The sequence below is a fragment of the Rissa tridactyla genome, chromosome W, assembly GCF_028500815.1.
Source record: "Rissa tridactyla isolate bRisTri1 chromosome W, bRisTri1.patW.cur.20221130, whole genome shotgun sequence".
NCBI lineage: Eukaryota > Metazoa > Chordata > Aves > Charadriiformes > Laridae > Rissa > Rissa tridactyla.
Window position 1 is genome coordinate 18,997,232 of NC_071496.1, and position 24,994 is coordinate 19,022,225.

The 24,994-nt window shown below is 45.3% G+C and overlaps 1 protein-coding gene across 1 annotated transcript in view; it reads right to left on the bottom strand.

Annotated features, from left to right (window-relative positions):
* LOC128901971 (transcription factor RFX3-like) overlaps positions 1-24,994 on the bottom strand; it is a 225,794-nt gene that overhangs the window by 30,301 nt on the left and 170,499 nt on the right. The window contains exon 8 of the mRNA XM_054184188.1: positions 8,503-8,624. Within this exon, the coding sequence (XP_054040163.1) occupies positions 8,503-8,624 (122 nt within the window). The remainder of the gene's footprint in view (positions 1-8,502; positions 8,625-24,994) is intronic.

The window sequence follows — 24,994 nt, forward strand, 5'->3', positions numbered from 1 at the left end:
TCACTAAACCATATCGCTAAGCACTATGTCTACCTGTCTTTTAAATACCTCCAGAGATGGTGCCTCAACCACTTCCCTGGGCAGCCTGTTCCAATGCTTAATAACCCTTTCAGGGTAGAAATTTTTCCTAATATCCAGTCTAAACCTCCCCTGGTGCAACTTGAAGCCATTTCCTCTTGCCCTATTACTTGTTTCTTGAGAGAAGAGACCAACCCCCACCTCACTACACCCTCCTTTCAGGTAGTTGTAGAGAGCTATAAGGTCTCCCCTCAGCCTCCTTTTCTCCAGGCTAAACAAGCCCAGCTCCCTCAGCTGCTCCTCATAAGACTTGTTCTCCAGACCCCTCACCAGCTTTGTTGCCCTTCTCTGGACACGCCCCAGCACCTCGATGTCTTTTTTGTGGTACAGAGGGGCCCAAAAGTGAACACAGTACTCGAGGTGGGGGTCTCACCAGTGCCGAGTACAGGGGGACGATCACTTCCCTAGTCCTGCTCACCACACTGTTCCTGATACAGGCCAGGATGCTGTTGGCCTTCTTGGCCACCTGGGCACACTGCTGGCTCATATTCAGCTGGCAGTCGACCAACACCCCCAGGTCCTTTTCTGCCAGGCAGCTCTCTAGCCGCTCTTCCCCAAGCCTGTAGCACTGCATGGGGTTGTTGTGACCCAAGTGCAGGACCCGGCACTTGGCCTTGTTGAACCTCATACCATTGGCCTCGGCCCATCGATCCAGCCTGTCCAGATCCCTCTTTCAGATCCTTTCTACCCTCCATCAGGTCAACACACCCACCTAACTTGGTGTCGTCTGCAAGCTTACTGAGGGTGCACTCAATCCCCTCATCCAGATCATTGATAAAGATATTAAACAGAACTGGACACAATACTGAGACCTGGGGAACACCACTCCTGACCAGCCACCAACTGGATTTAACTCCATTCACCACCATTCTCTGGGCCTGGCCATCCAGCCAGTTTTTAACCCAGCATAGAGTACTCCCATCCAAGCCATGGGCAGCCAGTTTCTCCAGGAGGATGCTGTGGGAAACTGTATCAAAGGCCTTACCAAAGTCTAGGTAGACAACATCCACAGCCTTTCCCTCATCCACCAAGCGGGTCATAGAAGGAGATCAGGTTTGTCAAGCAGGATCTGCCTTTCATGAACCCATGCTGACTGGGCCTGATCGCCTGGTTGTCCTTCATGTGCCGCATAATGGCACTCAGGATGATCTGTTCCATGACCTTCCTAGGCACCGAGGTCAGACCGACAGGCCTGTAGTTCCCCAGATCCTCATTCTGGCCCTTCTTGTGGATGGGCGTCACATTTGCTAGACGCCAGTCAACTGGGACCTCCCCAATTAGCCAGGACTACTGGTAAACGATGGGAAGTGTCTTGGTGAGCACTTCCACCAGCTCCCTCAGTACCCTCAGGTGGATCCCATCCAGCCCCACAGACTTGTGTATGTCCAGGTGTTGGAGCAGGTCCCTCACCATCTCCCTTTGGATTAAGGGGGCTTCATTCTGCTCCCTGCCCCTACCTGCTAGCTCAGGGTCTGGGTACTCAGGGAACAACTGGTACTACTACTGAAGACTGAGGCAAAGAAGGCATTAAGTACCTCAGCCTTCTCCTCATCCTTTGTCACTATGTTACCTCCTTCATCTGATAAAGGATGGAGATTCTCCCGAGTCCTCCTTTTGTTACATATATATTTATAGAAACTCTTTTTATTGTTCTTAACATCCAAAGCCAGGTTGTGTTCTAGTTGGGCTTTGGCCTTTCTAATTTTCCCCCTACACAGCCTTACAACATCTTTATAGCCTCCCTGAGTAGCCTGCCCCTTCTTCCAAAGGCCATAAACTCTCCTTTTTTCCCTGAGTTGTAACCATATCTCTCTGTTCAGTGAGGCCAGTCTTTTCCCCCATCGGCTCGTTTTACAGCACATGGGGACAGCCTGCTTCTGCGCCTTTAAGAGTTCCTTCTTGAAAAAGGTCCAGCCTTCCTGGACACCTTTGCCCTTCAGAACTGCCTCCCAAGGGACTCTGTCAAGCAGGCTCCTGAAAAGACCAAAGTCTGCCCTCTGGAAGTCCATGGTGGCCCCCCCCTCCTTGCTTCTCTGAGAATCAAAAACTCTATCATTTCATGATCACTATGCCCAAGACGGCCTCCAACTGTTTGATTAGAAAGAATTTAAAGATGATGTAAAGAAATAGTCTAGAAGGTCATAATGCCCCAAAAGGAATGTCTTTCATATTCAATATATTTTAAATTTGCAATAAAATTGTGAACAAACCAGATGGTTATTTTTTTAAGCAAATGGAGATATTAAATTATTCTTGACAGACAGCAGATAAAAATGATTTCACAAAAATATTGTACCTGTATATAAAAAAAGCTAAGACACATTTTCAGAATCAGACAGGATGAAGCAGAATACTCATGTCAGTACATGAGAGATTAATATAATTTAATAGTTTCTGTTTTGATCAACTGAATAGTTTTTGCATGCATTGTCATACATGTTAGGGTTTAGTAGACTCAGCAGCATATACTGTTTGAAATTTACAAGACACTCAACTGTAGCCAACATGTGCTTTTACTATTTTTCATAAATGTTTCCATGAGATACACTGGTACAGGGGGAAAAATGCACTGTCAACTGGGAAGACAATGGAAGGGAAAATTCAAAATCATACAAACTATAGCCTAAGGTTCCCAATGATTTTAGTAACAGCAAGGTTAGGCCAAAGGATGTGGTGCTTCAAAATCCCAATATATGAACTCAAAACTAATGTATAATTATTACAATAACACATTTAATAAGCTTTTTTACATTAGAAAATTACTAAATTACCATTTGCTTCCACAACTGAGAAAATGATATGCTTAGCTACATCAATGAATGCACAAAATACACATTTTTAATCATGAACCTTGGGTTTCTGGTTTTAACTATTTGGCTCTTTCCATTTATAATGTTGCAGCACAAACTCGATTCAACTTCTTGTCAATGGTTAACACAACTGCAGTGCAAAAATATAATCCTAATTTAGATGCATATTCAAAATATTGGGAAGCCAGTGGAAATTAATGAGTTTTTAGGGCAAGATTGTATTTTTTGTATAAAATGCTTCATTACAATTGCATTGCAATATATTTCAAATCTACATGCAAGTAGATTTTGCGCATTTTTTCTTTTATATCTGCATGATGCATATTAAATATTGCATACGCCTTAAAATGTAGAACATATAGCTTCTATGAGTATCTTTTTGTTCTGATATCAGTGAGAGTTTTAAACAGGACAACACAGAATCACAGAATGGTTTGGGTTGGAAGGGACCTTAAAGATCATCTAGTTCTAAACCCCCTGCCATGGTCAGGGCCACCTTCCACTAGACTAGGTTGCTCAAAGCCCCATCCAGCCTGGCCTTGAACACTTCCAGGGAAAGGGGCATCCACAACTTCCCTGGGCAACCTGTTCCACTGCCTCACCACCCTCACAGTAAAGAATTTCTTCCTAATATCTGAATCTCCCCTCGTCCTATCGCTACACTCCCTGATAAAGAGTCCCTCACCATCCTTCCTGTAGGCCCCCTTTAGGTACTTGAAGGCTGCTATAAGGTCTCCCCGGAGCCTTCTCTTCTCCAGGCTGAACAAGCCCAACTCTCTCAGCCTGTCCTCATAGCATAGGTCCTCCAGCCCTCTGCTCATCTTCATGGCCCTCTGCTGGACCCATTCCAACAGGTCGATGTCCTTCTTGTGTTGAGGACTCCAGAGCTGGATACAGTACTCCAGGTGGGGTCTCACGAGAGCAGAGTAGAGGGGCAGAATCATCTCCCTCGACCTGCTGGCCACGCTTCTCCCGATGCAGCCCAGGATGCGGTTGGCTTTCTGGGCTGCAAGCACGCATTGCCGGCTCATGTTTATCTTCTCATCCACCAGCACCCCCAAGTTCTTCTCCTCAGGGCTGCTCTCAAGCCATTCTCTGCCCAACCTGTATTTGTGCTTGGGATTGCTGTGACCCAGGTGCAGGACCTTGCACTTGGCCTCGTTGAACTTCATGAGGTTTGCACAGGCCCACCTCTCAAGCCTGTCCAGGTCCCTCTGGACGGCATCCCTTCCCTCCAGCGTGTCGACCGTGCCACACAGCTTGGTGTCATCAGCAAACTTGCTGAGGGTGCACTCAATCCCACTGTCCATGTCGCTGACAAAGACGTTAAACAGCACCGGTCCCAGTACTGACCCCTGAGGAACACCACTCGTCACAGGTTTCCATGTGGACATTGACTGCAACCCTTTGAGTGTGGCCATCTAGCCAGTTCCTTATCCACCAAGTGGTCCATCCATCAAATCCATGCTTTTCCAATTTAGAGACCAGGATGTTGTGTGGGACAGTGTTAAACGCTTTGCATAAGTCCAGGTAGATGATGTTGGTTGCTCTCCCCTTATCCACCAATGCTGTGGCAACATCTTAGAAGGCCACCAAATTTGTCGGGCACGATTTGCCTTTGGTGAAGCCATGTTGGCTGTCACCAATCACCTCCTCATTTTCCATGTGCCTTAGCAGAGATTCCAGGATCTTGCCAGGCACAGAGGTGAGACTGACTGGTCTGTAGTTCCCCGGGTCTTCCTTTTTTCTCTTTCTGAAAATGGGGGTTATGTTTCCCCTTTTCCAATCAGCGGGAGCTTCACCAGACTGCCATGACTTTTCAAATATAATGGAAAGTGGCTTAGCAACTTCATCTGCCAGCTCCCTCAGGACCCGTGGATGGATTTCATCAGGTCCCATGGACTTGTGCACCTTCAGGTTCCTCAGATGGTCTCGAACCTGATCTTCTCCTACAGTGGGCGGTTCTTCATTCTCATAGCCCCTCCCTTTGCATCCTGCAACTTGGGTGGTGTGGTTGGAGCCCTTGCTGGTGAAGACCGAGGTGAAAAAGTCATTCAGCACCTCAGCCTTCTCCATATCCTGGGTGACCAGGTCTCCTGTCTCCTTCCGGAGAAGGCCCACATTTTCCCTACTCTTCCCTTTATCTCTGACATACATATAGAAGTTTTTCTTGTTATCCTTGATGTCCCTAGCCAGATTTAATTCTACCTGGGCTTTAGCTTGCCTAATCTGTTTCATGGTCATTCAGACAGTTTCTCTGTATTCCACCCAGTCTACCTGTCCTTGCTTCCACCCTCTGTAGGCCTCCTTTTTGCTTTTGAGCTTGTCCAGGAGCTCCTTGTTCATCCATGCAGGCCTCCTGGCTTTTTTGCCTGATGACTTCTGTCTTGGGATGCACCGCTCCTGAGCTTGAAGGTGGTGATCCTTGAATACTAACCAGCTCTTTTGGGCTCCTCTTCCCTCCAGTGCTTTTTCCCATGTTACCCTGCCAACCAGGTCCCAAGCAGGTCTGCTCTCCTGAAGTCCAGGGTAGTGAGCTTGCTGTGTACCCTCCTCACTGCCCTAAGGATCTTGAATTCTACCATTTCATGATCACTGCAGCCAAGGCTACCCTTGAGCTTCACATTCCCCACCAGCCCCTCCTTGTTGGTAAGGACGAGGTCCAACATAGTTCCTCTCCTTGTTGGCTTCTCTACCATTCAAAAAAGAAAGTTGTCATCAACACATTACAAGAACTTCTCGTGCCCCTCTGTGTTGTCCTTCCAACAGATATCGGGGTGCTTGAAGTCCCCCAGGCTACCAGGCTGAGTAGATCATCCACCTGGTTGCACCTCACACAGCTATCATCTCTTCACACTGGTGGAGTTCACGATCCTCAGGGATACGTGCCAGATGAGGAGCCTAGTAAGGACCCTGGATTTTAGGAAAGCAAACCTCTGGCTCTTCAAGGAGTTAGTCAATAGGACCCCCTGGGAAATGGTCCTCAGGGACAAGGGGGCAGAACACAGCTGGCAGATCTTCAAGGATGCTTTCCACAGAGCACAAGAGCTCTCGATCCCCAGGTGTAAGAAATCAAGCAAGAAAGGGAGGAGACCAGCATGGCTGAGCTGGGACCTGCTGGTCAAACTAAAAGGCAAGAAGGAACTGCACAGGCAGTTCAAGCAGCATCAGGTGTCCAGGGAAGCGTATAGGGATGCTGGACGGTTATGTAGGGATGAGGTCAGGAAGGCCAAGGTGCGGCTGGAGCTGAACTTGGCAAGGGGTGCTAAGAATAACAAGAAGGGCTTCTACAGGTATGTCAGCCAGAAAAGGAAGGTTAAAGAAAGCATTCTCCCTGATGACCGAGAATGGCAAACTGGTAACAACAGACAAGGAGAAGGCTGAGGTTCTCAACAACTTTTTTGCCTTGGTCTTCCCTGCCAGCCTCTCTCCTCACGCCTGCCAAGTTGAAGGACTGCAAGATGGGGACCTGGGGGACAAAGTCCCTCCCACTGTAAGTGAAGACAAGGTTCGTGACCACCTGAGGAACCTGAATATACACAAGTCTATGGGACCTGACGAGGTGCACCTCAGAGTCCTGAGGGAATTGGCTGATGTAGTTGCCAAGCCACTCTCCATGATATTTGAAAAGTCATGGCAGTCAGGTGAAGTCCCTGGTGACTGGAAAAAGGGAAACATCGCACCCATTTTTAAAAAGGGTAGAAAGGAGGCCCCTGGGAACTACTGCCCTGTCAGCCTCACTTTTGTGCCTGGGAAGATCATGGAACAGATCCTCCTGGAAGCTATGCTAAGGCACATGGAGGACAGGGAGGTGATTCGAGACAGCCAGCATGGCTTCACCAGGGGCAAGTCCTGCCTGACCAACCTGATGGCTTTCTACAATGGAGTGACTGCATCAGTGGACAAGGGAAGAGCTACGTACATCATCTACCTGGACTTCTGCAAGGCCTTTGACACAGTCCCCCACAACATCCTTCTCTCTAAGTTGGAGAGAGATGGATTTGATGGGTGGACTGTTCGGTGGATAAGGAATTGGTTGGATGGTTGCATCCAGAGGATGGTGGTCAATGCCTCGATGTCCAGATGGAGAGGGGTGACAAGTGGTGTCCCTCAGGGATCCGTACTGGGACCGGTGCTGTTCAACATCTTCATCAATGATTTAGACAGTGGGATCAAGTGCACCCTCAGCAAGTTTGCCAATGACACCAAGCTGAGTGGTGGGGTTGACAGGCCAGAGGGACGGGATGTCATCCAGAGGGACCTGGACGAGCTAGAGAGGTGGGACTGAGCAAACCTCATGAAGTTCAACCAGGCAAAGTGCAAGGTCCTACACTTGGGTCGGGACAATCCTCATTATCAATACAGGCTGAGGGATGATGTGATAGAGAGCAGCCCTGCGGAGAAGGACTTGGGGGTACTGGTGGATGAAAAGCTGGACATGAGCCAACAATGTGCGCTTGCAGCCCAGAAGGCTAATCGCATCCTGGGCTGCATCAAAAGAACCGTGGCCAGCAGATCCAGAGAGGTGATTCTGCCCCTCTACTCTGCTCTCGTGAGACCCCACCTGGAGTACTGTATCCAGCTCTGGAGTCCTCACCACAAGAAGGACATGGACCTGTTGGAGGGGGTCCAGAGGAGGGCCACGAAGATGATCAAAGGGCTGGAGCACCTCTCCTATGAGGACAGGCTGAGAGAGTTGGGGTTGTTCAGCCTGGAGAAGAGAAGGCTCCGGGGAGACCTTATAGCAGCCTTCCAGTACCTGAAGGGGGCCTACAGGAAAGCTGGGGAGGGGCTGTTTGCAGGGGTATGTAGCAATAGGACGAGGGGCAATGGTTTTAAACTGGAGCAGGGTAGGTTTAGATTGGACATTAGGAAGAAATTCTTTACAATGAGGGTGGTGAGGCACTGGAACAGGTTGCCCAGAGAGGTGGTGGAGGCCCCATCCCTGGAGACATTCAAGGCCAGGCTTGATGAGGCTCTGAGCAACCTGATGTAGTTGAAGATGTCCCTGCTTACTGCAGGGGGGTTGGACTAGACGACCTTTAAAGGTCCCTTCCAACCTATCACATTCTATGATTCTATGATTCTCTTCTACCATCCACCAGCCATGTGCCAGTTAAGGCACTTCCTGCAGCCAGAGGCCTGGGTGGCTGCATGCTTCCACAGGAGCTCTGTTTGTATGGCTATGTCTGCTCTGGCAAGTGTAGAAGACGCAGGAAGCTACGTCTTTCGGTTAGAGACCATGGCTGAACCCCTCCCTTGAGCTTTCCACGCCCTTCTCGTGCGAACTGCCACGCCGTGTGCGCTTCCTAGGGCCGCCTTTTCTGGGGGGAGCTGGCCGCTGCTGCTGCAGGCTCCGCCCCTGCCTCGTCAGCGGGCTCCCTGCGGGTCCCTGCTGCTGCCCTGGCCTCTCCCGTCCTCAGAAAAGCTTGGGAAAAGCCCCTTTTTGCTGCGATCGCCCGGCTCCGCTGTGGACGTGCCAGCACTGGAGCTGTTTGTCTCGGCGAGACAAACAGACATAACTAAAATAATTATTGTATTTGTATGACTTGATGTTCATGGTGATAATAGGGTTTATTTTATTTGTACAACAGTATAACACATCTTTTCATACCTAAAAACTGTTGATGATGTTGACTTTGGGCAATTATAGTTTGTTCAGCAGATGTGCCTGTCTGTTGACCACTTCCTGTGAAACCATCTGCAACTCCATCCACTTTCTGCACAGGCTTGTACCTACAAAATTATCAAATACAAAATTATTCTTTATGTTCACTTTTTTGTAAGTGCAATATCACATTATGTTCTGTCTGATTTCTCAGTCTCAATATACAGTTTTTCTAGTTCACACACAAGAAAAAAGTAACATCAGAATAATTGTAGTAAGGAAAGACAGAACATTGGCAATAAAATTCATAAAGCTTGTATCACAGCACAACTAGCAATTTCTTGTGGAATTTAGTTTAAAAACTATACCGCTAAGACCTAAAGCTCATTTACACTAAACAGAAACACAATCTTTCCTTTTCCAAAGGACTTGCTTTCACAGGAATCAAGTGGCTCAAAAATAAGGTTTAATCACCTTAAGAAGGTCCACGTATCTGTTTGAAGACAAAGGAATTTAAATAATTTTAAAATGTAACAAACTTCTTATGAGCTCAGAAGGTCTGAGAAAGCTACTTAGACTTAAACTAAGTAGCTGAACCGGGGGAAGTTCAGACTTGATATTAGGAAGCATTTCTTTACAGAGAGGGTGGTCAAACACTGGAACAGGCTTCCTAAAGAGGTGGTCGACGCTCCATGCATGTCAGTGTTTAAGAGACATTTGGACAAGGCCCTTAATAATACTCTTTAACTTTTGGTCAGTCCTGAAGTGGTCAGGCAGCTGGACTAGATGATCATTGTAGGTCCCATCCAACTGAACTAAACTAAACCAAACCTATTCTATTCTGTTCTAAGCTCTTCATCACTCAAGTCACAAAAGCTTTTATAAAGGATAAAAAGGACAAAGATACAAATAGGAATCCTGGTTTGGATGGTCAGCTGTTAAGGCCATCACACTGACAGACTGAAGATTCTGCCTGCCATCTCCAACACAACTGAAAATTAATTCTGCTCCAGCTCTTAGTGATAAGAACTCGTAAGGTTTGTCCTTCTGAAATAGCCTTGTATCCAGAAGAAAACTAGAGAAACCTTGGTGCAGAATGCAAAGCTTTTTAGTAACTTTCTAAATGTCAACAAATTCCACTCTGAAAATGCTCCTCTTAATAAGCAGTTGAGTCAGCTGTGAGCATGTTCTCATTTTGATCTTATTAAACAGATAATAGGAATGCCCTATGTAACTACTTAGATTTTAGTTTATGAGAAAGCTCCCATAAGAAGCAAGCACCCAAGATTCTGGTCATTCCAGACATATATTTAACTATACAATAACATAGGACATGGAATACACAAGAAGTACACTTTTCCAGTGAAGGCCTCTTGGCCTGATTAACATAAAGTATGATAACTTTAGGAATGTTAATACTTGGAAACAAAAATTTCTGTCATCATTTTAATCTCTAGGACTTTTATATGAAGTTTGGTTATTGTAAAGGCCCGTGATAAAATCCCAGGCCTGCTGAAATCAACTGCACAACTGTAATCAACTTTAAGAAGACTAAAGTTTAATCTCTAGTATCACGGTAGCATTGAACTCTTATGGATAAACTTCTCATCACTTGATAGGTCTATTTACAATACAAAAACCTAATTTTGTAAGAATTTTAAACTTTATTCTGATTATACTTTATCATTAAAAATACCTGGCAAAAGATCAATTTCTATAAATATTTGCAAATCAAAATCAGTATGTTCACATAGTTCCACTAGTTTCTACAAAATATATTATTTCACAATCTTTTCAGCTCTTGGAGTAGAATCCAAAGTCCCTTGAATGCATAAAAGTAACAGTCCTTTGAGTTTCTAGGGTTTAGGAAGAGCTTTAAAAAAAAAAGCCAACTTAATCTGCTGGTGCTAGGAGTCAGGATTATTTTATCACTTGCTCCAATGTGCTTTATGTAAAAAATGTTGGGAAAAAGTCTTAATTCCGGCATTATTACAGGTGACATTATAGGACTCAAACAGTTTCAACAGCATTAAAAAATAACTTGCAAAATGCAAACAAGGAATGAAAAAAAGAAAATATTCTTTTTCAGGTGTTTCAAATGAAACTTGAGCACAGTTGTTAACAATTTCCTGTCTTTTATGGACAGCAGAGGGTGATGTTTTTGCAGTTCAGGCAATGAGAGGCTTCCAGCATTCCTGGCAAAATCCTCTGTTTATACCCAGGTTACTCGTTGTGTTTTTAATTACAGACAGAGGAATATGTTACTACATCTGATTTACACAACTACTTAATGGAAGAATGTAGCTTTTCTAAAATTATCTGACCCTTTTTCCTATTTCAACTCTGATTTTTCCAATTATTTTTTTTAATTAACTGCTAAGAGAAGAGGCATTAAAAAAACCCACAACCTTTTATAAATATAACAGCTTTCAAAAGATGCTTAGCTTTACTCATGAAGAATAGAACTTTAATTTTATATAGCTAAATGTAAGCACAATAAAAGTTTGGAAAGTCTTCAGCTAACAGCAAACATTCTAAAGTTTTGAAAAGCTATGGAAATCCAATGGAACTAGACCACTGAAACACGAACATGAAGTTAGTTAATTCAAAAACCAATGCAAAATTATGTGCTTTTCTCATTATTAAGATAATTTACAGTAGAACTTAATTGATTCCCATAGTCTAATCCTGCACACTGTAATTAAACTGAAACTTCCCACTCACTCCTCAGAAAATTTTAAGAAATTTTGACTAAAATTTGAAAACAGCAAACATTCAATAGTCATCAATAAGATAAATCAGAAATAAGAAGAATAGGGGTACATGCCAAACTTCCTGTTCGGTACTAAATGGACACAAAAGTAAGCAAATTAGTAAGAAAAAAAAGTAGAAACTATTAAAAGAGAAAGAAGTCAAGACGGACCTGCTGCTGGCCAAGCCGAGACAATCAGTGACATTTGTATCACCTCTGTGATAACATATTTAAGAAATGGTAAAAAACTGCTGCACAACAGCAACTGGGAGAGACGAGTGAGAATATGTGAAAGAAACAACTATGCAGACACCAAGGTCAGTGAAGAAGGAGGGGAAGAGTGTGCTCCAGGTGCCGGAGCAGAGATTCCCGCACAGCCCAGGGTGAAGACCACGGTGACACAGATTGTACCCCTGCAGCCCATGGAGATCCACGGAGGAGCAGATATTCACATTGCAGCCCATGAAGAACCCACACCAGAGCAGGTGGATATGCCCTGAAGGAAGCTGCAGCCCATGGAGAGCCCACGCTGGAGCAGGTTCCTGGCAGGAACTGCGCCCTGTGGAGAGGAACTGACACAGGACTAGGTTTTTTGGCAGGACCTGTGACCTTGTTGTTGTAGTAAAATTGATATTAACTAGAAAAATGAAATGTAACATGTAATCGAAGCAACTAAGGGAACCTGCCGCTGCTGCTAAAAGTCATCTATACAGCCCCAACATCATTTATAGAGAAATCACAGGTAGTAACTAGACATGATTTATCTAAGAACTACTAGACAATGTAGCTTTGTTGATAAGCAGGATATTCCTGTCAAGAGAATCATGAACTGCAGGCCTGGTCAGCAAACCGAGAAAACCACCCAGAACTGGCAAGATTAGAGGAGAAGTAGGTAAAAGGTCATTTCGGCAGGGGGAGATCGTGACCACCGAGTCATTGACCACCTACCCAAATGATACCACCTACTTAAAAGAGAACAATGGAAGAAGAAAACAGAGTCTGCACACTAATTTACATAGGAAGTGAAGAAATCTTGACCAATCATTAAAGAGAATAACATAGAATATGTATTAACTGTTAGAATATATAATAATTTGTGTATAAAAAGGGAAATTTTTGAAACTAAGATGTGCTCCCTTGGGACGAGCACCCCATTTCTGTGCATTAATGGAATAAACTTGGAAATACCTCTGCTCTGTGTGTTATTGGCTTGCACACCGGGTAAAGAACCCAGATTTGGGACAACAGTTTCTGGCATCCCAGAAGGGACTGCGCTGACAGCTTTGCCCGGATCGTCTTGCCGCACCTGATGGGGAGCAGTGGTCCCATTGGACTCCAGCGCGCAACGACCTTTTAATCAGGGATTCCATCGGCTTCTCTCCTGCAGTCAGGCAGTAAGCAACACAACAGTGCAACACTACTAAAAAGAGGTATTTTGAAATAAGGAAAAGGGAGGGGAGGAAATCACTGAGAAGCAGTGAGCATTTTGGCCTGCATAAGACGTATCAAGGGAGATACACAGAAGAAGACGAAGGGAGATGTCCCTTGTAGAATAACGTTTCTAAAACAGGGGTTAGAGTCCCCTTTGGGGTTAGAGTCCCCCTTGGGTCTTTAGTAACTGCTGAATAAGGGAATTCTTTTTCAGTACCGATATGGTACTACTGCTTCTCAGGAGATACCCTCTTGTTCTCCCCTAGGATGCATCCTGAAAAATTGGAATAAATTTGGAGGGGATCCCACGATTAAAAATAAGCTAAAATGATATTGTAATCAATGGTGGGCACAATATAAATTGGATGATGACGATGAGTGATGACTGAAAAATCGGACTTTACAATTTAATACTATTGTTGCTGATTTGATAAATGGGATGAGGTTGCATATGTTGATTTGTTTTTTGTTTTAAAGTGCAATTATGAAACTTGTAAAAAGTGTAAATTGTTGATGAATGATGCTGATAGACTGTATGTATTAGTAGAAAGTGTTAATGAGAAAAGAAAGAGAAAGAGTTGTTACAAAGAATGTGAAAAGAAAAAGCAGAAGAAATATATATCTGTATGTTGTGCAGGTGATGAACATGTACAGTTGCTTGTGCCTTCTTCCCCTCCCTCATGTAATCCTAAGGCCAAAGAGGAAGAAAGTCTAGTTAATTCAGAAAAAGATTGAAAAAAAAAAAAAGGACAAATGAGAAATGAGAATGTTAGCCCTATTTCAAGTAGAACTAGAGGGCATTGATACAGGCACCGCTGAAACAGGCTGTCAGGATAGACGGTATGCCAGTGTTTGTGCATGTCCCTTTTACAACTTCTGACTTGTTAAATTGGAAATAGTCTGTTGGCTCTTATCAAGAAAACCCAGAAGGAATGTTTGGCATGTTGTTTGTGTGACAGTTGTCTCAGGATACAGGAGGGGAGTTGCGGATGGAGGAGGTAGCGGGGAAAAGATAGAAGGAATCCCGGGGCAGGACTGGGATCCAGAGTATGAAGAGGCCCTCCTTTGAGTTTAAATCAATGTGTCTTCTGTAAACAGGTAGGACACTGGAAGAATGAATGCTCGAACCAAAAGGGGCCAGAGGAACAAGACCATATAGGGAATGCTAACCTTATTATGCTAGAGAATTCGGATAATGAATCAAGGGGCCCGGGGGAAAATATTAAAGTCTCCTCAGCTGACCCTCTGATTCCAGTTAAGATGGGGAATAACAGAATCACATAATGGTAGGGGTTGGAAGGGACCTTCAGAAATCATCTAGTCCAACCCCCCTGCCAGAGCAGGGTCACCTAGAGCAGGCTGGACAGGAATGCATCCAGGCGGGTTTTGAATATCTTCAGAGAAGGAGACTCCGCAACCTCTCTGGGCAGCCTGTTCCTGTGCTCTGTTACCCTCAAAGTAAAGATGTTTTTCCTCATGTTGAGATGGAATTTCCTGTGTTCCAGCTTGTGCTCGTTGCCCCTTGTCCTGTCGCTGGGCACCACTGAGAAGAGTTTGACCCCATCGTCTTGACACCTGCCCCTTAGATATTTATAAGCATCAATAAGATCCCCTCTCAGCCATCTCTTCTCCAGGCTAAGCAGACCTAGGTCTCTCAGCCTTTCTTCATAAGAGAGGTGCTCCATTCTCTTGATCATCTTTGTAGCCCTCTGCTGGACTCTCTCCAGTAGTTCCCTGTCCTTCTTGAACTGGGGGGCCCAGAACTGGACACAGTACTCCAGATGTGGCCTCAACAGGGCAGAGTAGAGGGGGAGGATGACCTCCCTTGACCTGCTGGCCATGCTCTTTTTACTGAGTCCCAGGAGACCATTGTCTGCCTTGGCCACAAGGGCACACTGCAGGCTCATGGTCAACTTGTTGTCCACCAGGACTCCAAGGTCCCTCTCTGCAGAGCTGCTTTGCAGCACTTCAGCCCCTAACCTGTACCAGTGTATGGGGTTATTCCTATTATTACTAGACTGTGCACCACTGATCACAACCCTCTGAGCTCTGCCATTCAGCCAGTTCTCAATCCACCTCACTGTCCACTCATCTAACCCACACTTCCTAAGGTTACCTATGAGGATGTTATGGGAGACAGTGTCAAAAGCCTTGCTGAAGTCAAGGTAGACAACGTCCCTGCTCTCCCCTCATCCACCCAGCCAGTCATGCCACCGTAGAAGGCTATCAGATTGGTCAAGCATGATTTCCCCTTGGTGAATCCATGCTGACCACTCCCGATGACCTTCTTTTCCTCTGCATGCTTAGACATGACGTCCAGGGTGAGCTGTTCCATCACCTTTCCAGGGATGGAGGTGAGGCTGACTGGCCTGTAGTTCCCTGGCTCCTCCTTCTTGCCTCTTTTGAAGACTGGAGTGACCTTGGCTTTCCTCCAGTCCTCAGGCACCTCGCCTGTTCTCCATGACCTTTCAAAGATGATGGAGAGCGGCTTCGCAATAACATCTGCCAGCTCCCTCAGCACTCTCAGGTGCATCCAATCAGGGCCCATGGATTTGTGAGTGTCAGGTTTGCCTAAATGATCTCTAACTCGACCTTCCTCGATCAAGGGAGAGTCTTCCTTACTCCAGGCTCTCTCTCTTACCTCCAGGGTCTGGGGTTCCTGAGGGCTGGCCTGAGCAGTGAAGACTGAATCAAAGGCGGCATTCAGTACCTCTGCCTTCTCTGCATCCTCTGTCACCAGGGCACCTACCTCATTCAGCAGCAAGCTCACATTTTCCCTAGTCTTCCTTTTGCTACTGATGTACTTGAAGAAGACCTTCTTATTGTCTTTGACATCCTTTGCCAGGTTTAATTTCAAGTAGGCCCTAGCCTTCCTTGTTGCATCCTTGCATACTCTGACAACGCTCCTATACTTCTCCCAAGTGGCCAGTCCCTTTTTCCACATTCTGTAGACTTCCTTCTTCCATCTGAGTTTTTCCAGAAGCTCCTTGCTCACCCATGCAGGTTTCCTGTCTCATTTGCCTGATTTCTTGCTCCTAGGGATGCACTGATCTTGAGCTTGGAGGAAGCGGTGCTTAAATATTAACCAGCTCTCTTGCACCCCACTTCCTTCCAGAGCCTTAGCCCATGGTATTCCTCCAAGTAGGTCTTTGAAGAGGCCAAAGTTAGCTCTCCTGAAGTCCAGGGTTGGAATTCTACTTTTTGCTCTGCTTTTTCCATGGAGGATCCTTTTCCTGGTTTGAGGTAAAACAGAACCAATTCTCTGTTTTGTAATTTTGCTTTTTAGCTGGGCCTCTTCTAACTGACTAAACTCTGAAATGAACAGCATATTGTTCAGACACTGTTCACCCTCAGAGTGATAAGACCTGATTATACCAAGGAATGGGATGCACAGGGGCTCTTGCTTAGGCTTATTGCTATAACAACCAAGGTCAGCTAACTTTGCTGTTTTGCCCCGTTAGAGGATCGGAAGCAGAAAAGCATAGAGGGGTCCCACCTGCAGGGAGGAGCAGACGGGACAGGTGACCCAAAACTGACCAATGGGGTATTCCATCCCATATGCATCATGCTCAGTATAAAAGCTAAGGGATCAAAGGGTCAACTCTCTTTCTTCAATGGCCGATGTCTGAGGAGGACCCTGTCTGTTCATCTGCCTTTGATCCCGATCCAAGCATTCCTGACTCCAGATCCGGAATTCAGCTCCTGTCTGTTGCTGACTCCAGTCTGGGACTTTCCCTGTGCCTGCTGGTGATGCTGGATACGCTTTTGTATATATTGTATACTTTTTTTTCTTTAATTTTTATTATTCTATTATTATTTACTATTTCCTTATTTATTATTATTTTCATTAAAGTAGTTTAGTTCTTTTTCTAAACTCGTAAATCTCCTTATTTCTTCCTCTCCTCTCTTTGGAGAGATGGGGGAAGGGCCATCTGTCATTCTGATTGGCCAATCTGGCCAGACCACGACAATCCTGAATTCAGCCATCTCATGGTCACTGCAGCCAAGGCTGCCCCCAGCCTTCACATCCCCAACCAGTCTGTCTTTGTTTGTCAGCACAAGGTCCAGCAGTGCACCTCTCCTCGTTGGTTCCTCTACCACCTGTTTCAAGAAGTTGTCATCAATGGTCTGCAGAAACCTCCAGGGCTATGCTTGTCTGGCTGTGTTGTCTTTCCAGCAAATGTCAGGGTAGTTGAAGTCCCTCATGAGAACCAGGGCCTGTGATCGTGAGGCTATTTCCAGCTGTCTGTAGAAAGCCTCATCAACTTCCTTTTCCTGTTCCGATGGTCTGTAGTAAACACCCTCAACAGTGTCTCCCATATTAGCCTGCCCCTTAATTCTTACCCATAAGCTCTCAACACGTTCTTCATCCACCCCTAGGCAGAGCTTGATACATTCCAGCTGCTGTCTCACATAGACAGAAACTTCGCCACCTTGCCCCGCTGGCCTGTCTTTCCTAAAAAGTACATAGCCATGCACGACAGCATTCCAGTCATGCGAGCTATCCCACCATGCCTCTGTAATTGCAATGAGATCATGGCCCTGCGACTGGACACAGATCTCTAGTTCTTCCTGTTTATTCCCCACGCTGTGTGCGTTGGTGTACAGGCATTTCAGAGAGGCAGTTGAGCGTGTGGGTTTCCCTGGAGGGGAGCAAGAGGATCCACCATAGCCTTCACACCCTTGAGGTGGTTGGCCTTCTGGATCTCATCTTGGGAGGCAGCTATGGAACATTTGTCACTACTGTGGTTGGCCTGCCTTATTTCCCAGTTGTCTAAGTTGGCTTGAGCATTGCCACCCTGGACTCCATCCCCCAAGTCCTTCAGTTTAAAGCCCACTTCACCAAGTTGGCCAGCCTGCTGCCAAAGATTCCATTACCCCTTCTAGACAGGTGGATCCCATCCCTCTCTAACAGGCCGTATTCATCAAAGAATGTTCCATTGTCATAAAAGCCAAAACCCTCACAACGGCACCAGCCACGTAGCTAGTTGATATGCATTATCCGTCCATTTCTGGCTGCTCCCTTTCCTCTGGCTGGTAAAATGGAGGAAAAGATGACTTGGGCACCAGTTTTTTTCACTTGTACCCCCAGGGCTTTATAGTCTTCCTTAATTCTGCCCAGGTTCTGGTTTGCAGTGTCATTCCTGCCCACATGAAAGAGTAACAATGGGTAGTAGTTTGTGTTCTTGACGAGTTGTGGCACCCTCTCTGCAACACCTTGAATCTTAGCTCCCAGGAGGCAGCATACCTCACGTGACTCCCTGTCAGGACAGCAGATGGGTGCCTCAGTGCCCTTTAACGGGGAGTCACCCACTACTAGCACTCCTCGTTGTTTTTTACCATATCTATTGTGTGCTGACGGTGCAGGTCCTCCTGGCAGACCTTGCTCCTGGTTGTCTATAGCTGTTAAAGCTTCATATCGTTAGTTTGGTTTGATGCCAGAGGGTGGGGGCTGAAGCGTAGTCCTGCTTTTGTGGGTCACCAGGGTCCAAGGTGCCTCATTCTCGGTAGTATCCACTGCAGGAGCATGGTTATGAAACCACCTATCTATCTCTGTCTCAGCTCCTCTGATACTACACAACCTTTTAATCATTTCTTGCAACTCATCCACCTGACGTAACAGATCATCAACCTGTGCATGCCGTGTGCAAGTACTTACCTTACCGCCAGGAGAAGGAGAAGGGTCTGGGCACTCACTGCAGCCTACCACCTGTACTGAAGTTTCCCTCCTTACCAGTTCCATCTGGGTGGATGCATCACACATCCGAGGGGCCTTCTCTGTAGGAGCACCTGTTTTAGCTCTGAGGCGAGTGCCGACCATTTTGTCAGAGACCTTGAGCGCTTCCCTGGGCTGTGGACCAACAAGCAGAGTGCAGGGCCTTTCCGCGCGAACTACCGCGCCACTCCCTGGTCTCCAGCACTCCCTAGGGCCATTTAAATCTCCGTGGTTGCTTCCGGCAATGCCCCCTCTGCCACATCAGCCGTGTCTTACCGTGTCTGCCGCTGCGTTCCTCAACAACTGACAGCGGGGCCATGCACTCTGTCTTAACTAGCTGTATGGGACCCTTGAGTAAAACTAAAATAAATGTTGCTGGTGCAACAGGAAAAAAAGACTTAAAGGCCATTTTTACACCCTATGGAATGTTCAATTGGAGATACTACATTAGTTCATGAGCTCCTCTATATGCCAAAATGTCCCCTCCCCTTGCTTGGATGGGATTTACTTTGTAAACTGAATGCACCGCTAACCTTTACGGAAGACTCTGTTCAGTTACAAATTCCTCCAGAAGCTGCCTGGAAAGCTCAGATATGTTTGTTAACCAAAAAGGATCCTAATGAAGAAATGAATATTCCAGAGGAAATACTGAATGCAGTTGTACCTTTGGTGTGGGCATCAAAAAATACCTGGATGAGCAAAGAACGTGACTCCAGTAAAGACTGAATTGAAACTGAGCGCTCAGACGGTAAGAAAAAAACAGTATCCCATTAAATTGGAGGCTAGAAAAGGATTAGAACCTGTAATAAATTCTTTTTTAGAGCATGGACTGTTATGAGAATGCCAATTGGAATTTAATACTCCAATGCTACCTGTAAAGAAACCTCACTCAACAGAATATAGATTGGTACAGGACTTACGAGAAATTAATACAAGGACGATAGACATCCACCCTGTGGTCCCAAACCCATATACCCTCCTTGCTTCAATTCCTAACAGCAATATTTACTTTACAGTACTGTATTTAAAAGATGCCTTCTTCTGTATACCTGTGGATGAGCAGAGCCAGACCATCTTTGCCTTCAAGTGGGAGAATCCTACTATGGGATGAAAGACACAACTCTGTTAGACTGTCCTTCCTCAAGGATTCAAAACCAGCCCTACACTGTTTGGTAATGTACTTGCCAAAGAACTTGAACAATGGCAAAATGACCATAATGCTGTAATGTTATTGCAGCATGTGGATGATTTGTTAATTGGTCCTGATAACTATGAAACATGTTTGGAAGCCACCATTAGCTTGCTTAATTTTTTAGAACTGGCAAGATATCAAGTTTCTAAAAAGAAAGCTCAGATTGGATGATTGTTTAACCACTATCGAACAAGTGTATTCCAGCAGGCCTGACCTACAAGATGAACCCTTACCCAATGTGGAATTGGAGCTATTCATGGATGGAAGCAGCTTTATGTCAGAAGGAAAACAAAGAACTGGATATGCAGTGGTAACCCTTACTCAGACCCTAGAGAATAAATCTCTGCCTCATATTTCTGCTCAAAAGGCTGAACTGATTGCATTAACGTGGGCCTTGGAACTCAGTCAAGGAAAAAGAGCTAACATTTACACAGATTCTAAATATGCATTCAGAGTAGTTCATGCACATGGAGCGATTTGGAGAGAAAGGGGACTTTTAAGCTCACAAGGAGCTCCAATCAAATACGGAACAGAAATAATGACACTTTTACAAGCGGTCTTGCAGCCAAAAGAAGTTGCAATAATGCATTGTAAAGCCCATCAAAAGGGAAATAGTGAAATTATACTGGGAAATCAGAAAGCAGATCAGTTGGCGAAGAAGGCCGCATTGAAAGAATCAAAATTTGAAGGAGCACTAATTCCAGTCTAGGACTGTCACCCCCAAAATATACTGAAAAAGAAAACCAGTTGGCAGAGCAATTAGACTGTTCCAAAAATGATCAAGGATGGTGGGTGACTCCATTAAAACAACTATTAATTTCTGAGAAGATGGTGGAGGCCATACTCAAAAGATTACATCAGGAGCTACACACAGGAGCAGACTCACTAGTAATGACTGCAAAAAAAAATGTCATTCGACCAAAGATGCACAGTTTGACAGATATAATAGTAAAAAAAAAAGTGCTTTATGTTGTGCTAACAACCCAGAAATAACTAGATAGATTGTGGGGGGAGTTGTAAAACAAGGAGTAACTCCCGGGGAATACCGACAACTAGACTTCACTGAATTGCCAAGGTGCAACCTATATAAATATTTATTGGTATTGGTAGATACATTTTCTGGTTGGCCTGAGGCTTTCCCTTGTCGCACCAACAAAGCTCAAGAGGTAGTTAAAATCTTATTAAAAGAGATTATCCCTAGATTTGGTATAACAGAAGGTATCTCTTCTGATAATAGCCCCCATTTTATTGCAGACACACTCCTTGGAATCTTCAGTCTAGTGGGAAAGTGGAAAGAATGAAACAAATTTTAAAATGCAGATTTCCAAACTTTGCCAGGAAACTCATCTTAAGTGGACAGAAACTCTTCCTTTAGCCCTTTTGAGAGTTCAAATAACTCCAGGGATAAAGAAAGGAGTAAGCCCCTTTGAAATTTAGTACTCAACCAATCATTTAACTACAGAGGGAAATCAGATGCATATAAAGGGACAAGCTGTGATTAAAGAATATTTAATATCTCTCTCCCAAAGTTTATCCTCCTTACACAGGTATTTGAACCAGAAGGCTCCTCTTCCTTTGGACACTACAGTGCATCTGTTCCAACCAGAAGACACAGTTTATATAAAAACCTGAAAGATGAGCCACTAAAGAAAAAGTGGAAAAGACCCTATACTGTGCTGTTAAAGACTTATACTGCCATCAAGGTAGAAGGAATTAATTCCTGGATTCATTATACTAGGGTGAAGAAAGCACTGATCGCGGAAATGAATCATTGGAAATCTGAAGAGATAGAACCCTTAAGACTGAAATTTTCTAAAATTTAATGAGTTGTACTTGGGAAAATAGCTGTTTATTAATTGTTTTTTATAACTACTTGGTTTATGTTACCTTTGACTGCTATTTGTATTAAAAAAACTTTTTCAAAAATTCTGTGTAAAAGAAACAGGAAGAGTCAAGAATGAAGGGACAACATTGTGGAGGACCCATGCTGGAGCCGTCTGTTCCTCAAGGACTGCACCTCATGGAAAGGACCCATGCTGGAGTAGTTATTGAAGAATTGCAGTCCATGGGAAGGACCCACAGAATCACGGAATGGGAGGGGTTGGAAGGGACCTTCAGAGATCATCTAGTTCAACTCCCCTGCCAAAGCAGATTCACCTAGAGCAGGTTGGACAGGAACGCGTCCAGGTGGGTTTTGAGTCTCCAGAGAAAGAGACTTCACAGCCTCTCTGGGCAGCCTGTTCCAGTGCTCTGTCACCCTCAAAGTAAAGAATTTTTTCCTCATGTTGAGATGTATCCTGGTTTGGGGTGGAGCAGAGCCAACTTTTTGTTCAGTGGCTTTGCTTCTTGGCTAAGCCTCTTCTAACTCTCTGAAATTGACAGCATGTTGTGTGGAAAACTGTTCATTCTTGGAGTGATGGGACCTATGTTTATAGTTAATGCCGGGGAGTGGTGTGCAGAGAGGCTCTTGCTTATACTTGTTGCTGTGGCAACCAGGGTCAGCTGACTTGGTTGTTTGCCTTGTTGGGGGGGCATGGAGGGGTCCCACCTGCAGGGAGGAGCGGACAGGACAGGTGACCCAAAACTGGCCAACAGGTATTCCATCCCATCTGTCATGCTCAGTATAAAAGCTGAGGGATCAAAGGGTCAGCCCTCTTTCTTCAATGGCCAACGTCCAAGGAGGACCCTGTCGATTCGTCTGACTTTGATCTCGATCCGTGCGTTCCTGACTCCACATCAGGAATCCAGTTTCCATCCATCACTGAGTCCAGTCTGGGACTTCCCCAGGGCCTGCCTAGGAACTTGATATGGTTTTGTATATATTGTATCTATTTCATTATTTCCTTTTTATTTTATTATTAATATTTTATTAAAGTAGTTTAGTTCTTTCTAAACTCATAAATCTCTTTATCTCTCTCCTTCCTCTCCTTGGAGTGAGAGGTGGGGAAGAGCATCTGTCATCTCATCATTGGCCAATCTGTCCCAAACCATGACAAGATGGGATTTCCTGTGTTCCAGCTTGTGCCCGTTGCCCCTTGTCCTGTTGCTGGGCACCACTGAAAAGAGTCTGGCCCCATCCTCCCGACACCCTCCCTTTAGATATTTATAAGCATTGATGAGATCCCCTCTCAGTCTTCTCCATGCTAAACAGACCCAGGTCTCTCAGCCTTTCTTCATAAGAGAGGTGCTCCATTCCCTTGATCATCTTCATAGCCCTCCCCAAGTTGGAGAAGTTTGTGAAGGACTGTCTCCCATGGATGGGACTCCATGCTGGAGATGGAGAAGAGTGTGAGGAGGAAGGAGAGGCAGAGACAACGCATAATGAACTGACCACAACCCCCATTCCTTGTCCCCCTGCGCTGCTCAGGAGGAGGAGGTAGAAAAGTTGGGAGTGAAGTTGAGCCTGCGAAGAAGCGAGGGTTGGGAGGACGGTTTTTTTTAATTTGTTCTTATTTCTCATTATCCAACTCTGTTTGACTGCCAATAAATTAAATTAATTTCCCCAAGTCAAGTCTGTTTTGCCTGTGACAGTAATTGCTGAGTGATCTCCCTGTCCTTATCTTGACACATGAGCATTTCACCATATTTTTCTCCCCCTGTCCTGCTGAGCGGCTTGGTGGGCAGTTGGCAGTCAGTCAAGGACAACCCACCACAATGGCTGGGCCCAGAGGGTGGTGATCACTGGCAAAAAGTCTAGTGACTAGCAGTGTACTCCAGGGGTCAATACTGAGTCCAGTCCTGTTTAACATCTTCATTAATGATCTGGATGATGAGGCAGAACGTACCCTCAGCAACTTTGCAGGCAGCACCAAAACTGGGAGGAGTGGCTGATACTCCAGAGGGTTGTGCTGCTTCCAGAAAAGGGACCTGGGCGTCCTCACAGACAGCAAGTTGAACATGAGCCAGCAGTGTGCCCTTGCAGCAAAGGCGGCCAATGGTATCCTTGGCTGCATTGGGCAAAGCATTGCCAACAGTTGGAGAGGCATGATCCTTCCCGTCTGCTCAGCACTGGTGAGGCCACACCTGGTATACTGTGTCCAGTTCTGGGCTCCCCAGTACAAGAGAGACATAGACATACTGGAGAGAGTCCAGCAAAGGGCAATGAAGATGATTAAGGGACTGAAGCATCTCTCCTATGAGGAAAGGCTGAGAGAGCTGGCACTGTTTAGCCTGGTGAAGAGAAGGCTCAGTGGGAATCTCATGAATGTATATGAATACCTGAAGGGAAGATGCAAAGAAGATGGAGCCAGGCTCTTTTCAGTGGTGTTCAGTGAAAGCAGAAGAGGCAATGGGCACAACCTGAAACACAGGAGGTTCCATCTGAACATCAGGAAACACTTTTTCAGTGTGAGAGTGACTGAGCACTGGAGCAAGTTTCCCAGGGAGGTGGTGTACTCTCCCTCCTTGGAGATATTTAAAAGCTGTCTGGACAGTCCTGGTCAACTGACTCTAGGTGGTCCTGCTTGAACAGGGGTGGGTTGGACAAGATGACCTCCAGAGGTCCCTTCCAACCTCAACCATTCTGTGATTTTGTGATTCTGTGAATTCAATTATTTAAACATCCTGGCATTTCCTTTCCATAAACCATCTAGCAGCAGTATGTCAAAAGCAAACCAGCCTTCCATTTGGAAGTCTGAGCTGTACAGCTCCAGTTGAAAGGCAGGGCTGTTACCTACATAGGTGACACAAGTCCCTACCTGTGCATTTCTTCTCTTCTATTCCAGTACAAAGGTGCTTTATATCTCTTGATCTGTCTGTTGTCTCCAAGCTACTTTCTCAGCTGGGAGATGGGACTGTTAGCAACAGTCATCTGTAGTTTATGTTTACTATTTTTTTTTCTAATAGGAACAGAGAAGTAGCACTCCCATAGCTCATGTCGACCACAACTGGGACTCAGCAACTAGCAGCACCACCTTTGACTTAGCTCAATGATTGTTGCCACTCAACTGAAATTCATGTCTGAAATCTCAGACCCTGAATTCAGGCCCATGTCAAACACTGAACACAAGCATACCTCTACCAGGTCTTTGGATATATTCACGTTTGTGGTGGGTTAGCCTTGGCTAACAGTGAAACTCCCACACAGCCACTCCCCCCCTCCCCCCCAGTGGGTCAGGTGGAGAAAACAGGAAGAACAGGAGCAAGAAAGCTCATGGGTCAAGATAATGACAGGAGATTGCTTACCAGTTGCCATTGTGGGCAAGACAGAATCAACTTGGGTAAAATTAAGTTAATTTATCACCAATTAAAATAAAAATGTAATTTCTAATTTGGGTAGCAGGAAACAAAACCACAAATATTAAAACACCCTCCCTCCTTTCCCAGAATCATCTTCATGCCTTCATTCCAGACTCCTCCCTGCCTTGTTATTGCCACAGGTTACATGCAGTCCCTTCAGTGAGGCAAT